Source organism: Choristoneura fumiferana, chromosome 20 (assembly GCF_025370935.1).
Source record: "Choristoneura fumiferana chromosome 20, NRCan_CFum_1, whole genome shotgun sequence".
Lineage (NCBI taxonomy): Eukaryota > Metazoa > Arthropoda > Insecta > Lepidoptera > Tortricidae > Choristoneura > Choristoneura fumiferana.
Genome location: NC_133491.1, coordinates 1,652,689 through 1,664,323, shown reverse-complemented (window position 1 = coordinate 1,664,323; position 11,635 = coordinate 1,652,689). Strand labels below are relative to the sequence as shown.

The following is an 11,635-nucleotide window of genomic DNA, read 5'->3' as shown; positions in this document are numbered from 1 at the left end:
AAAAGTGTCACAACATTTTTTGAAGTTGATGATTTTCATAATACCTTTTACCATAAAATTAGAGTACAGATTCAGATTGATCATCTTGAATTTTATTTGTAATACAAAATTTCATTGAGCATAGTTACGTTTCATCCAAGCGCCAAAATAATGAAATACGTAATGCGTAAATTGGAACGCATAAAGTAAAGCTGCCTATTCACAAAGTCATAGCGATGGTCTTAAATATTAAATTATAAATATTTCGGGAATTTTAATCACTGATTCAATCTTTTTGTAAAGTAATACTAACTAATTCAATAAAACAGAAAATGGGAATGATGGGCATCATCAAACTAACATATTTTTTTTTACATGGCAAGCTCAGCCATGACAAAATTTGAATTTTGTTTCAACGACTCCGTTCAACGGATGCCATTTGACGATAAATTGGAATTTTGACACATTTTATTTTATTTTAGTGAATTATCAAGGAAGTAACAACGATTAAGTGGAACAATTACCGTGTGAAGAATTTTATGTGTGTGGTGTCAAGATGACGACGGAAAAAGGATCTAGGAAGGATAAAAATCAAAACATCCAAGTGTTTGTTAGGCTAAGGTAACTTTCTATTTTTCTACAAAAAACACGCATCATAGCTCTTGAAAATTTGTAAATCAATCTCAAATATGGTTATGTTTTAAGTTTATCACTCATTTTAATCCTGACTTTTATTTAAAGTATTGATGTGCATGGTGTTTCAGTATGTTATTTTACTGAGTTCTGAGGGCTGGTTTGGCCTTTTGCATTGCATTATAACCCCAGATAATCACTTTAAATGGACGTGGAGTATTTGTTAGTAGTTCATTTACTTTGTTGTTGTTTGAGTATGTAAATAAAGTGTCTGAAATCATTATTAAAAAGGGTAATCTTGTACTTGAGTCCAATCCTGTAAGATTTACAATAACGGAGTTTGGTGTAGACCTAAACATTTAGTAGCGTATGTTAGTTGTTGCTAAAGTAACTGATGATTTTAACAAAATGCACATAAATATCACACAGGACACTTGACACCAATAGACCTAGTCCCAAATTAAGTGAAGCTTGTGTTATGGGTGCAGTCAAGTACAAAGATACCGACATGGCCAAAGCTACAAAAAATTGTATATACAACTTATGCACTTAACATTAATTAAGGTTGTGTATACATATTTTTGTAACCTTTGCTGTGTTGATATCTTTGCACTTGACTGTACTAAGCAATGCATTTATTTATTATTTATTTAGCCTCTTTATTCAGATGCAAGTACAAAATACTTAAATCATAATACATGTTTTTTTTTCTCATTCAATCTTCAGCATCTGTGTGCCTGTTGGCAAAGGCCTCTCCCAGCAGTCTCCAATCCCTCTCGCATGCACCTACTCTTGCCCATGTTCAATGCATAAACATACTCAAATAGATAAATACATATTAAAACACCGAAGACTTGAGAACAAACATTCATCAAACTGCGAAAAACTGGTCACACACAATATACACTTCGCTGTTGTCAGGCGTCATTGGCAGTAATGGTTGCTAACCTATAGCGACCGGTTGCCAAAAACTTAAAATTTAAGTCAAACATTCATATTTTTCATACAAATATCTGTCCCTACTTGGGATTGAACCTGGGATCTCAAGCTTCATAGTCAGCTACTACTGGGCTATCCAGCAGTAGAAAAGATGCAATAACATATTAGGAAGAGAATAGGTTTATCTAAAGCAGGGGTCGGCAATGTGCATGCGACCCTAGACCTATCTCCTTGCGGTCCGCAACTGTTTAGGTAGATGTGTATTAGGTACAAAATTATCTTACAAGTGCTGCTCTACTATGTGGCCCATGCCTGCCAAAAGGTTGCTGACCCCTGGTCTAGTCTACAATTACTAAACCAATTACAAAAAACATATTAATAGTAGCTGCACTATCTCTCATTAACATAGGCTCCACTTTTTCCTGGTAAAGTGCAAAGTTCCTGCCTTGTGAAATATAGGTATGCAGGTGGTAGGATCATTACCATCTTGCTCGCTAATCCTGCAATGAAGCAGAAGTGCTTGCACTGTTGTGTTTCGGCGTGGAGAGTAAGACAGCCGGTGAAATTACTGGCACTTGAGGTATCCCATCTTAGGCCAGGTTGGCAAAGCATCTGCAATACCCCTGGTGTTGCAGATGTTTATGGGCGGTGGTGATCTCTTAACATCAGAAGACACACATGTTCGTTTGCCATTCAGTCAAATAAAAAAAATGCTGAATTTTTCTAGTTTTAGTGGATTAGGCTGTGCCTGTGCATAATCTGTTATTCGTAACTATTTCATAGGTAAAGATGATTTAAATCGGTCATTGACCTTTTTCTTGTCACTTGTTGCTATAGTTACGGTCTCTTGAGTCACTCTTTAAACCGTAAGTTTATAGGATTAAAATTTGCCAAACATGCATTTTTATGGGTTTTAGAATATGTTAGTATAATGTGACACAACATAATTCTATTAAAACTGTACTACTTTTGTCCCCTCGCTGACGGGACAGAACAACAACAAGAAATGGTTTATCCACCCAAATATTTCTGTTTACAACAACTTATTTTACCCATTTTGTAAAATCAACAGACCTCTGAATCAGCGGGAACGAGACATCAAGTCCTTGGGTGTGGTTGAAGTACTGAATGAGCGTGAAGTGGTTGTGCGCTCACATCAGTCCATACACACCAAGAAGTTCACCTTCGACCAGGCGTTCGGACCTCATGCTAAGCAAGTTAGTACATGATATACTTAAAAATTTCAGTATATCCTCCTGATTCCTGACTTTTTTAACAGATTTAGTACTTAAGACCTCGTTGGTGGCTTACTTAAGACCTGGTGGTGGGTCACCTCACCAGCTTTGTTATTTTGAATATTATTTCAACAATCTTGAAATTCTTTATCAATGAACAGTCTATGCTTTAAAAAGTACATTTGTCTGTTATTCTTAGTGTTAATTTGTTCTTTATAAGGTATATGAGGTTTGTTAAGGGATACGTTTGTATTGTGAAGTTAGTTAGGTGTTAAACAAATTGTCACTACTTTGAAAAAAGCCCATATAAGTAGTGACGAAATGTTATCAATAAGAGACATAGCACAAAAACCTGACCAAAACAGGGCTTGATTGATATAGCCTGGCTTCATGTTTGTCTTGTGACAAAGAATTTTCATATTATTACCACAACGTGTTTAGATAAGAAAGGTTCATTTATTTCATTGAATTTTTTATTTCTGCCCATACTGAAGTGTAAATTAATGGTTTACTAATGTTTCGTTCGGCGAATAACGTTTGGCAACCTGTTTCATTTCGCAACATTTAATTTCCCAACTGTTTAATATTTCTGGAAATGAAAATATTTAAAGATTTTTATAAAATTAACCTAACCTAAGATGAATAAACTGTTCTGGGTTTCAAATTCAATTCTTATCTTTCCTATTCAATAGCGCTATACTAGAACTATGAGACTAGAGATTATAATGAATGTTTGACCGTTAAGTTATTGTCTACAGTTAGAAGTATACCAGCAAGTGGTAAGCCCGCTGATCCAGGAGGTGCTATGCGGCTACAACTGCACAGTGTTCGCTTACGGACAGACCGGCACTGGCAAGACACACACCATGGTCGGAGAAAACACTGGTGATGAGCAGGATTGGCAGAATGTAAGTACCAAACTGTATTAGGGGTATCAAATGATATTGTAACTAGAGTTGTGGATAACGCTCATTTCGAGCCAGAGTCGAACTCTCAAGACTCCAGAGTCTTAAAGACTACTATATTATTGGCTTATTTTATGCGTATGGATGCTAGAAACCGTCTTTGCGGCCTTAGAATCGTTAAGCTTCGAGAGTCTTTCATCATCATCATCATGTCAGCCGAAAGACGTCCACTGCTGGACATAGGCCTCCCCCAAGGCTCTCCATTCAGACCGGTTTTGTGCTTTCCGCATCCACCGCGATCCCGCGATCTTAACCAAGTCGTCGCTCCATCTTGTTGGAGGTCTACCGACAGCTCGTCTCCCGGTCCGCGGACGCCATTCGAGAACCTTCCGACCCCATCGGCCATCAGTCCTGCGAGCTATGTGCCCTGCCCACTGCCACTTTAGTTTCGCAATTCTTCGGGCTATGTCGGTATCCTTAGTCCTACTGCGGATATCATCATTTCTAATTCTATCCTGCAGAGAAACTCCGAGCATAGCCCTCTCCATAGCCCTTTGAGTGACTTTGAGTTTTGTTTTCTTTGAGTCTTTAGGGTTCGAGTATTTAAGCCTCGAAATGAGCATTTTTCACAACACTAATTGTAACGGATAACTCACGTCTTAAATCGAGTTCAACATGTCGAGCTAAACTACCACAATATCATTTAATATGAGTGAGTCTCATGGTAGTTTCATGTATTAGGGGTCTGAAGTTGTTGTGAAAAGGGGATTGTTATGGTTTCTGCCATATCCATCTGCTAATAGCTGGGTTTGTACATAGCGAGCTGTCTCGACAGTAGCGCAAAAAGCTTAGTTTTGTTCAACAGGTAAAATGGCCGCTTTGTGTGCCTTTCTTTTAAAAGAAAGTAGTGAAGTTTTAAAAAAAAGGGTAAATGAAAAAAAAACTGACTTGGTAGAGCAGCCTTATCATTTCAAAGCAATCCCTCGCTGGCAAAACAGGTAACAGTGATCCTGAATATCCTGATCATTACTAAATAAATATTTTGTACAACTCTTACTGTACTTATTTCATCGTCATCCCAGCCTATTGATACGTCCCACTGCTGGGCACAGGCCTCCCCTCAGAATGAGAGGGCTGCACCTGTTTATTATTTTTTATTTACCAAACTACTTATACATCCAAACTCTTTCCAGGATCCGTTGGCAGGCATCATTCCCCGAGCCCTCAGCCAACTGTTTGACGAGCTCCGCATCTCCAACACCGAGTATACTGTCCGGGTGTCCTACCTGGAGCTCTACAATGAGGAGCTGTTTGATCTACTCTCTACGTCTGAAGATAACTCCAAGCTGAGGATATACGAGGATGTGACGAGGAAGGGAGCTAATATCGTCAACGGGTTGGAGGAGGTTACTGTAAGTATTTCCCCCTTTCTTTCATTGTTGTTGTTTTATTTAACATTCTATATCCAGCGGCAGCCTTAGGGGGTGGCAACATACCAAGCTAATTTAAAAAAATATAGATTTTTTAAGTATATTTTCGCATCACATACTTTTCACAAAGGACAAAGGGCCCCGCAATGGGTAACGCCGCCGCTCCCTATATCCAAAGGATCCATAGGGAGTCTTACAGCTCTTTCCTATCGTCTAACTGGTATATCATGAACCGTAATAAAATACTTTTCAAATTTTACTCAGACATTCACAATTGCGTTCATCGTCTCTTTCTACCCTTATAACGTGTCACAGAAAGAAGTGGTGAACAGAACACCATTGTAATTCCAAGTTTGTCAGAGACCCCTTTTTAGGGATAAGCTCGCCTTTGTTCTCCTCTCTGTGTATTTGTGTTTTTATTTTTATGTGCAATAAAGAGTTTACATACATGCATACAAGTAATTTGTCGTGTTTTTATTTATATTCGTAATCGTATGACGGCGTGGGAACTGCATATGCAAGTCCAACTCGCGCTTAGCCGGTTTTTTTATTCTTTGCGATGACTTGGTATTTAAGTTTTGCCAACTTAGAGAGGCAAAACTGGACTCGAACCCACAACCATTTGATTGAAATAAAGATTATTGGTTAGACGTTTAACAGACTTTATTTTCAGGTACTGAATAAAAATCATGTCTACAAAATAATGGCGCAAGGACAGGAGAGGAAAAGAGTGGCGTCCACGCTCATGAATGCTCAATCTAGGTGAGAGAATCAGCTGAAATATTAATTTTTAAGGATCCATATCTCAAATGGAAATAACGGAACCCTTAGAAAACTCCCGTGAAAATCATATCGAAAATACAAAGTGAGACATGGATGCACAGAAAAAGAGACTAGCGCGGGGAATAGAACCCAGGCTCAGCAATCCGTGCTGCGTGCTATAACCCCTACACCACCGCTGGACAGGAGTCTAGACACATTTCTCCTATGCACACATATGCTTAAGTAGCGTAGTGGAAAAAAGCAACCTGAGATATGTGTGCATAGGAGATATTTGTGTCTAGACCAGTGGCGTAGCGTCAGATATTTCCGTGGTAAAGCCGAAGGAAGCAAAGATCGCTTACATTTTTCATAAATACTGAATGTCCTGTTGTCCTATTTTGTAAATATTGGGCAAGCCGATGGGAATAGGGTTCTATGGTTCTATGGTTCGCGGTGGTGTAGGGGTTATAGCACGCAGCACGGATTGCAGAGGACCTGGGTTCGATTCCCAGCTCTGGGCTCTGCACTAGATTTTTCGCGATGTTTTTCAATTTGCTCATAAATTCAATGAACAGGCTTGAACCCACAACCATCTGCTTGAGAGGCAATAATATACTGACTTTCTTGCCTCGCTAGCGACCTTGATAGTAAATCACAGGAAAAACAGTATTTATTATTTATTAGGAAACTCAATAATTTTTAATATTGAAAATGCTTCAGTGACTATGCCATTTTTAAGACAGTAAAGTTCCGGCCTTTCCAGGGACCTTCTTGTCTCAGCACTACGTATTAGATCTGGTCACATTCCACTTAATTGTTTTTTGGATTTGATGAGAGTTGTACAATCACCTTTGTGTATAGGTTGTAATAAGACTGAAGACCTTATTCATTTTCTTTTGAAATGTAATCAGAATAAGGACTTCAGAGACAGGTATTTGGATGATATGGGGTTGTTCAATGGAGTTGTAAAATTAAATGTAATTCTCAGTCGACCACTTTCAGAAGAAGCGATGCGGATTTACAGATTCATTGGACGGGCCTGTGCATCCAAAGACGTGGTTTCAGTGTAAGGGAGAGCGTAATATCTGTCTGTAGTGTGGTGTATATATCTGAGGCTCCCCATGAGGCTGACATAGTCATATTTGGTGCGCTAAAGCCTCGTTAAAATATCGGAAAAAGAAACAGTAAAGCCACTTCTTTAATTTCTCTGTACATATTGCAGTGACCATCCCAATGGCAAAATAATGTCCTAGTAAGTCTATCCTGTTTATAAAATGTAGTTTTTTTGTTTATTATATTTAACCTTGCTTCCACCGCTCTCTGTTAAGATTCAGACATCACAATTTTATCTGTTAAATAAAATATCGGAGGCTTATCAGAGGGTGGTGATGCAGGGCCTTAGTGTTTTGTTTTGTCTCTGTTTCCTCTCATTGCTATTGTAATTTTAAGGACATTGCTCTTGGTTTGCTTACTGCAATATGTGTGAGGAACCATATCCAAAACGTATGTAATCAAGTACGAAAGTAGACTATTAAGAAGAGTTTAGACTTGCAAGGAAAATCGTGCAAGTTGCATTACATTGCGAGGCCGTAAAGCCAACGAGTTTGTAGCGGGCAATCCAGCGCTGCAACGTAATGCAACTTGCACGATTTTTTTTGCAAGTTTAAACTCGGCTTTATGCTAAAAACATTACAATTTTGTAGTTAATTGTACAAGTTTATTATTATTATTTATAATGTACAGGCATTTGTGTAAATGCCTTCAAAGTACTTGTTTGTTTTTAATAAAATTTTAAGTGGCAATTACATGCTGCATGCGGCGACCGCAAAAGTGTAAAGAACACGGTGGTCGGCCGCATTTCGCCGCAAGACTGTTCAATATGGCCGTCAGTGGACAGGACAGACTACGGACAGTCGTTTTAATGTTTAAGTAGTTTGAAGTTCGCGAAGTAGGTGGCGACCGCATTAGGTGAACGACGCAGTGTAATTGCCGCTTTAGTTTGTGGTATTCATAAAAATATATTTGCTTTGTTATTGTAAATTGTAGTGACTAGCCTTACTCGAAATAATATTTTTAATCATTATTATTAGTAGATACTTTTTGATTAGATTAAAAATCTGGAATTTTACTAAATTCCCATACAAATTCTCAACATAATGATCACGCTCTTCATTTACACATTTAACTGGAATTCATTATTCCAGCCGCTCGCACACAGTATTCACCATCGTGGTGCACATGAAAGAGAACAGTCCCGAAGGAGAAGAACTGGTCAAGATTGGCAAACTCAACCTGGTTGATCTGGCCGGATCAGAGAACATCAGCAAGGCTGGCTCCGATAACCCTGCTAAGAGGGAGCGGGCGAGGGAGTGCGTCAACATAAACCAGAGTCTGCTGACACTTGGCAGGGTCATTACTGCGCTGGTGGAGAGGCACCCGCATATACCGTATAGGTGAGTTCATTATTTGACGACCGGATAGCTTAGTAATGGCAGAAGTTGACTATGAAGTTGAAGAAGCAATTGCTTTGCTCCTTTTCGACGCATACCGCTAGAAATCTAACTATTGCCTATTGCACCAGCTTCCTGGGACCGCATACCCGGAGCGGTACAACTTAGGATTCTTTAAAAAACAGGCTTATCGATCTCTCAAAAGGCCGGTAACGCACCTGTTATATCCCTCATATTGCGGGTGTGTAAAAAAAATGCAAATTTGACACTAAAATCGATGGCATGGTGGTTCCTAAGAACAGATCTTTGTATGTCTTATGGTTTCAGACTTGCCCATACTAACTTATAATATGCCTCTCTATAGCTTCAGTAAAATGTAAAATCTCTCTTCTAAATCGAACACTTGACAGAGTGACCATGGTCAGGAGGGGTCGCCTATCACAGTGATTGCTGCCTTCGCGATCCTGCTCCACTGGTCTCTATTGTCCGCTTGACGAGTACATTCTACCATAGGGATCTTGGTGGCATAGTTGATGGTGTCTTCATCAATAATAACTTATTTCCAGAGAATCCAAGCTGACAAGAATCCTCCAGGAGTCCTTAGGTGGGCGCACCAAAACCTCCATCATCGCCACCATCTCCCCCGGCCACAAGGACCTGGAGGAAACCCTCAGCACTCTGGAGTACGCCCACAGAGCCAAGAACATACAGAACAAGCCGGAAATCAATCAGAAGATGACGAAGAAGGCCATACTGAAGGAGTTTGCTGAGGAGATTGATAAACTAAAGAGAGATTTGCAAGCTGCTAGGGATAAAAATGGTAAGTAATTTCACAACATTATCAGCCTATAGCAGTCCACTGTTGGACATAGGCCTCCCCCTCGGCTCGACGCGTCCAGCTTCTACCAGCAGCCTTTTGCAGATCGTCACCAGTGGCGTAGCTACCGGAGGGCTAGACGCCCCGGGGCCTCCAAGCTCAGGGGGCCCCTCTAACTTACAAACTATAAACGACAAATCTGGAGTACGTTGAATTCGGAACACGACGAATACGGAACAAACGATTTTAAATAGTTTAGTTGGGGCCCTACACTATGTTTACTTTCACAGCATACATAGTAGTTTTTTTTATATGTAACTGACCAGTGATCGACCTCCATCTCACCTGATTAGTAAGTGCAGATGAGGATTTTTTATTTCTCAAACAATAGTCTAAAAGAGACAGGTAATTTGAAAAAATCCGTGGCGGCCTAATGGTTTTACCTAATGCCTGGCGAGGATCGTGGGTACAAACCTGAGGGGCTGCTACGAAATTCGCAAATCGAAGTTCGTATCGCACCGTCCCTTTCGCTCGCGTATTAAATGACATAAGCGTCAGCGGGACGGCAACATACGAAGTTTGAGTTTTGCACTTCGTGGTATAGGGCCTGGGCTTGCACTTCTCAGTTTTTCTAAATTCATGTGCGAAATACATTTCAAATTCGTCGCAAGAAAACTGCACAGACCTGTGAAACTAAATAATTTATTGAATCAGGCGTTACTTTGCGGAGGTCCATATCAATGAACTAAAAGAATTTCCTTGCTCACCCGCGACCTTACGATAGCTAAGCTTATGCAAAATATGCGTGTTCATGCAGTTCCTCCACCTCCACACTGTAAGAACACACACAAATCAAACAAACCCATCTATCACCAACACCACACTACTAGAGTCTAACAACTGGTAGCATGGTGTACGGTTGTGTCACTCTGAAGATGTGCTCTGGTTGAGTTCGAAACGCGTCAGTGTAGTGTGGTGGTGGTGGTAGATGGGTTTGTGTGATTTGTGTGTGTACCACATACGGGCAGTAGTTTTCCGTTCGAACTTTTCTCTAATTCAGAATTCTGTATGGAAGCGTAAGAATAAACGTATGTGTGTGTGTGTAGTGTAAGTGACGGACGGCCCTAATGGTGATTATCCACTGGCGAGGTGAGACGAGACGAGGCGAGACGAGAATTGAAATTTGTATGCATTCTCGCGCGCCCGCCGCGGGCGCTGCCATACAAATTTCAATTCTCGTCTCGCCTCGCCGGTGGAAAACCACCTTAAGAGTCTTCCAACATGTCCCTTCTAACGCCGAGTCCTATTCCACCATCAGGTGTGTACCTCGCCAACGAGACATTCGCCGAAATGACTCTCAAAGAAGAAGAGCAGCGCAAGGAGATTCAAGAGCTGCTGCTGAAGAAACGGGCCATGGAGGAGGAGCGGGACCGCATGGAGGGCGTCTTCGGGGACCTCAGCCAGACGCTGGAGCGCCACGCCAGCGAACTCAGCACCACTAAGAAGGCCATGGAGACCACTAAGGAACAGCTGGCTAACACCAAGAATGTGAGTGTACTATTTTTTTAGGGTTCCGAAGCCAAAATGGCAAGAACCTTAGTTTCGCCGTGTCGGTCTGTCCGTCCGTCCGCGGCTTAGCTTAGAGTCTATCAGTGCTAGTAAACTGTAATTTTGCATAGATATATGTAGCAATTATGCTGACAGTGGTAAAGTAAAATGTAGAAAAAAAAATTTAGGGTACCTACCATAGACGCAACTTGGAAGTAATTTTGTTTTTCTCGACTAACCTTTTTGAATGGGACTTTTACTTTGCCAGAACGCAGATCTATATTCAAACGACCTTTCGCAATTTTTTTCGTTTGTCCACTTTTACATGTGGTTTTTTCGCAGGCGGTAGGACCTTATGCAAGGTCCGCCCGGATTGCTACCACCATCTTGCTCGCTAATCCTGCCGTGAAGCAGCAGTGCTTGCACTGTTGTGTTTCGGCGTGGAGAGTAAGACAGCCCGTGAAATTACTGGCACTTGAGGTATCCCATCTTAGGCCTCTAGGTTGGCAACGCATCTGCAATACCCTACCTGTACCTGTACCTGGTGTTACAGATGTTTATGGGCGGTGGTGATCTCTTACCATCAAGAGACCCACTTGCTCGTTTGCCATCCAGTGGAATAAAAAAAAACATTTTTAAACCACTTCCTGTTGTGTTCTGTTCGGATTGTGTGCTATCCTCGCGTTGCAAGTCGTCGTCAATGCGTCACTAATTTAAAATTATTTTTAACTAAAATTGTATCTATTCGATCCGCATCCAGACCCTCAAAACCACTATGCAGCAGTATGAAGAGCAGAAGCACCTCGTGAGCAAACACCGCGCTACCGAGGAGGAGCTCAGTGCGCAGGCGAAAGACATCATCGCGGTCGCCGACACCGCCGCCGGACACCTGCACTGTCTGCATGACAGTGTCGACAAGCGGAGGTAGGGTTAGGGT

The 11,635-nt window shown here is 40.9% G+C and overlaps 1 protein-coding gene across 1 annotated transcript in view; it reads left to right on the top strand.

Moving 5' to 3' along the window:
• Positions 1-387: 387 nt before the first annotated feature.
• Klp61F (Kinesin-like protein at 61F) overlaps positions 388-11,635 on the top strand; it is a 31,842-nt gene continuing 20,594 nt past the window's right edge. Inside the window, exons 1-9 of the mRNA XM_074103221.1 lie at positions 388-600; positions 2,624-2,768; positions 3,545-3,694; positions 4,885-5,103; positions 5,795-5,883; positions 8,088-8,336; positions 8,900-9,153; positions 10,469-10,698; positions 11,459-11,622. Of these exons, the coding sequence (XP_073959322.1) occupies positions 536-600; positions 2,624-2,768; positions 3,545-3,694; positions 4,885-5,103; positions 5,795-5,883; positions 8,088-8,336; positions 8,900-9,153; positions 10,469-10,698; positions 11,459-11,622 (1,565 nt within the window). The 5' untranslated portion in view covers positions 388-535. The remainder of the gene's footprint in view (positions 601-2,623; positions 2,769-3,544; positions 3,695-4,884; positions 5,104-5,794; positions 5,884-8,087; positions 8,337-8,899; positions 9,154-10,468; positions 10,699-11,458; positions 11,623-11,635) is intronic.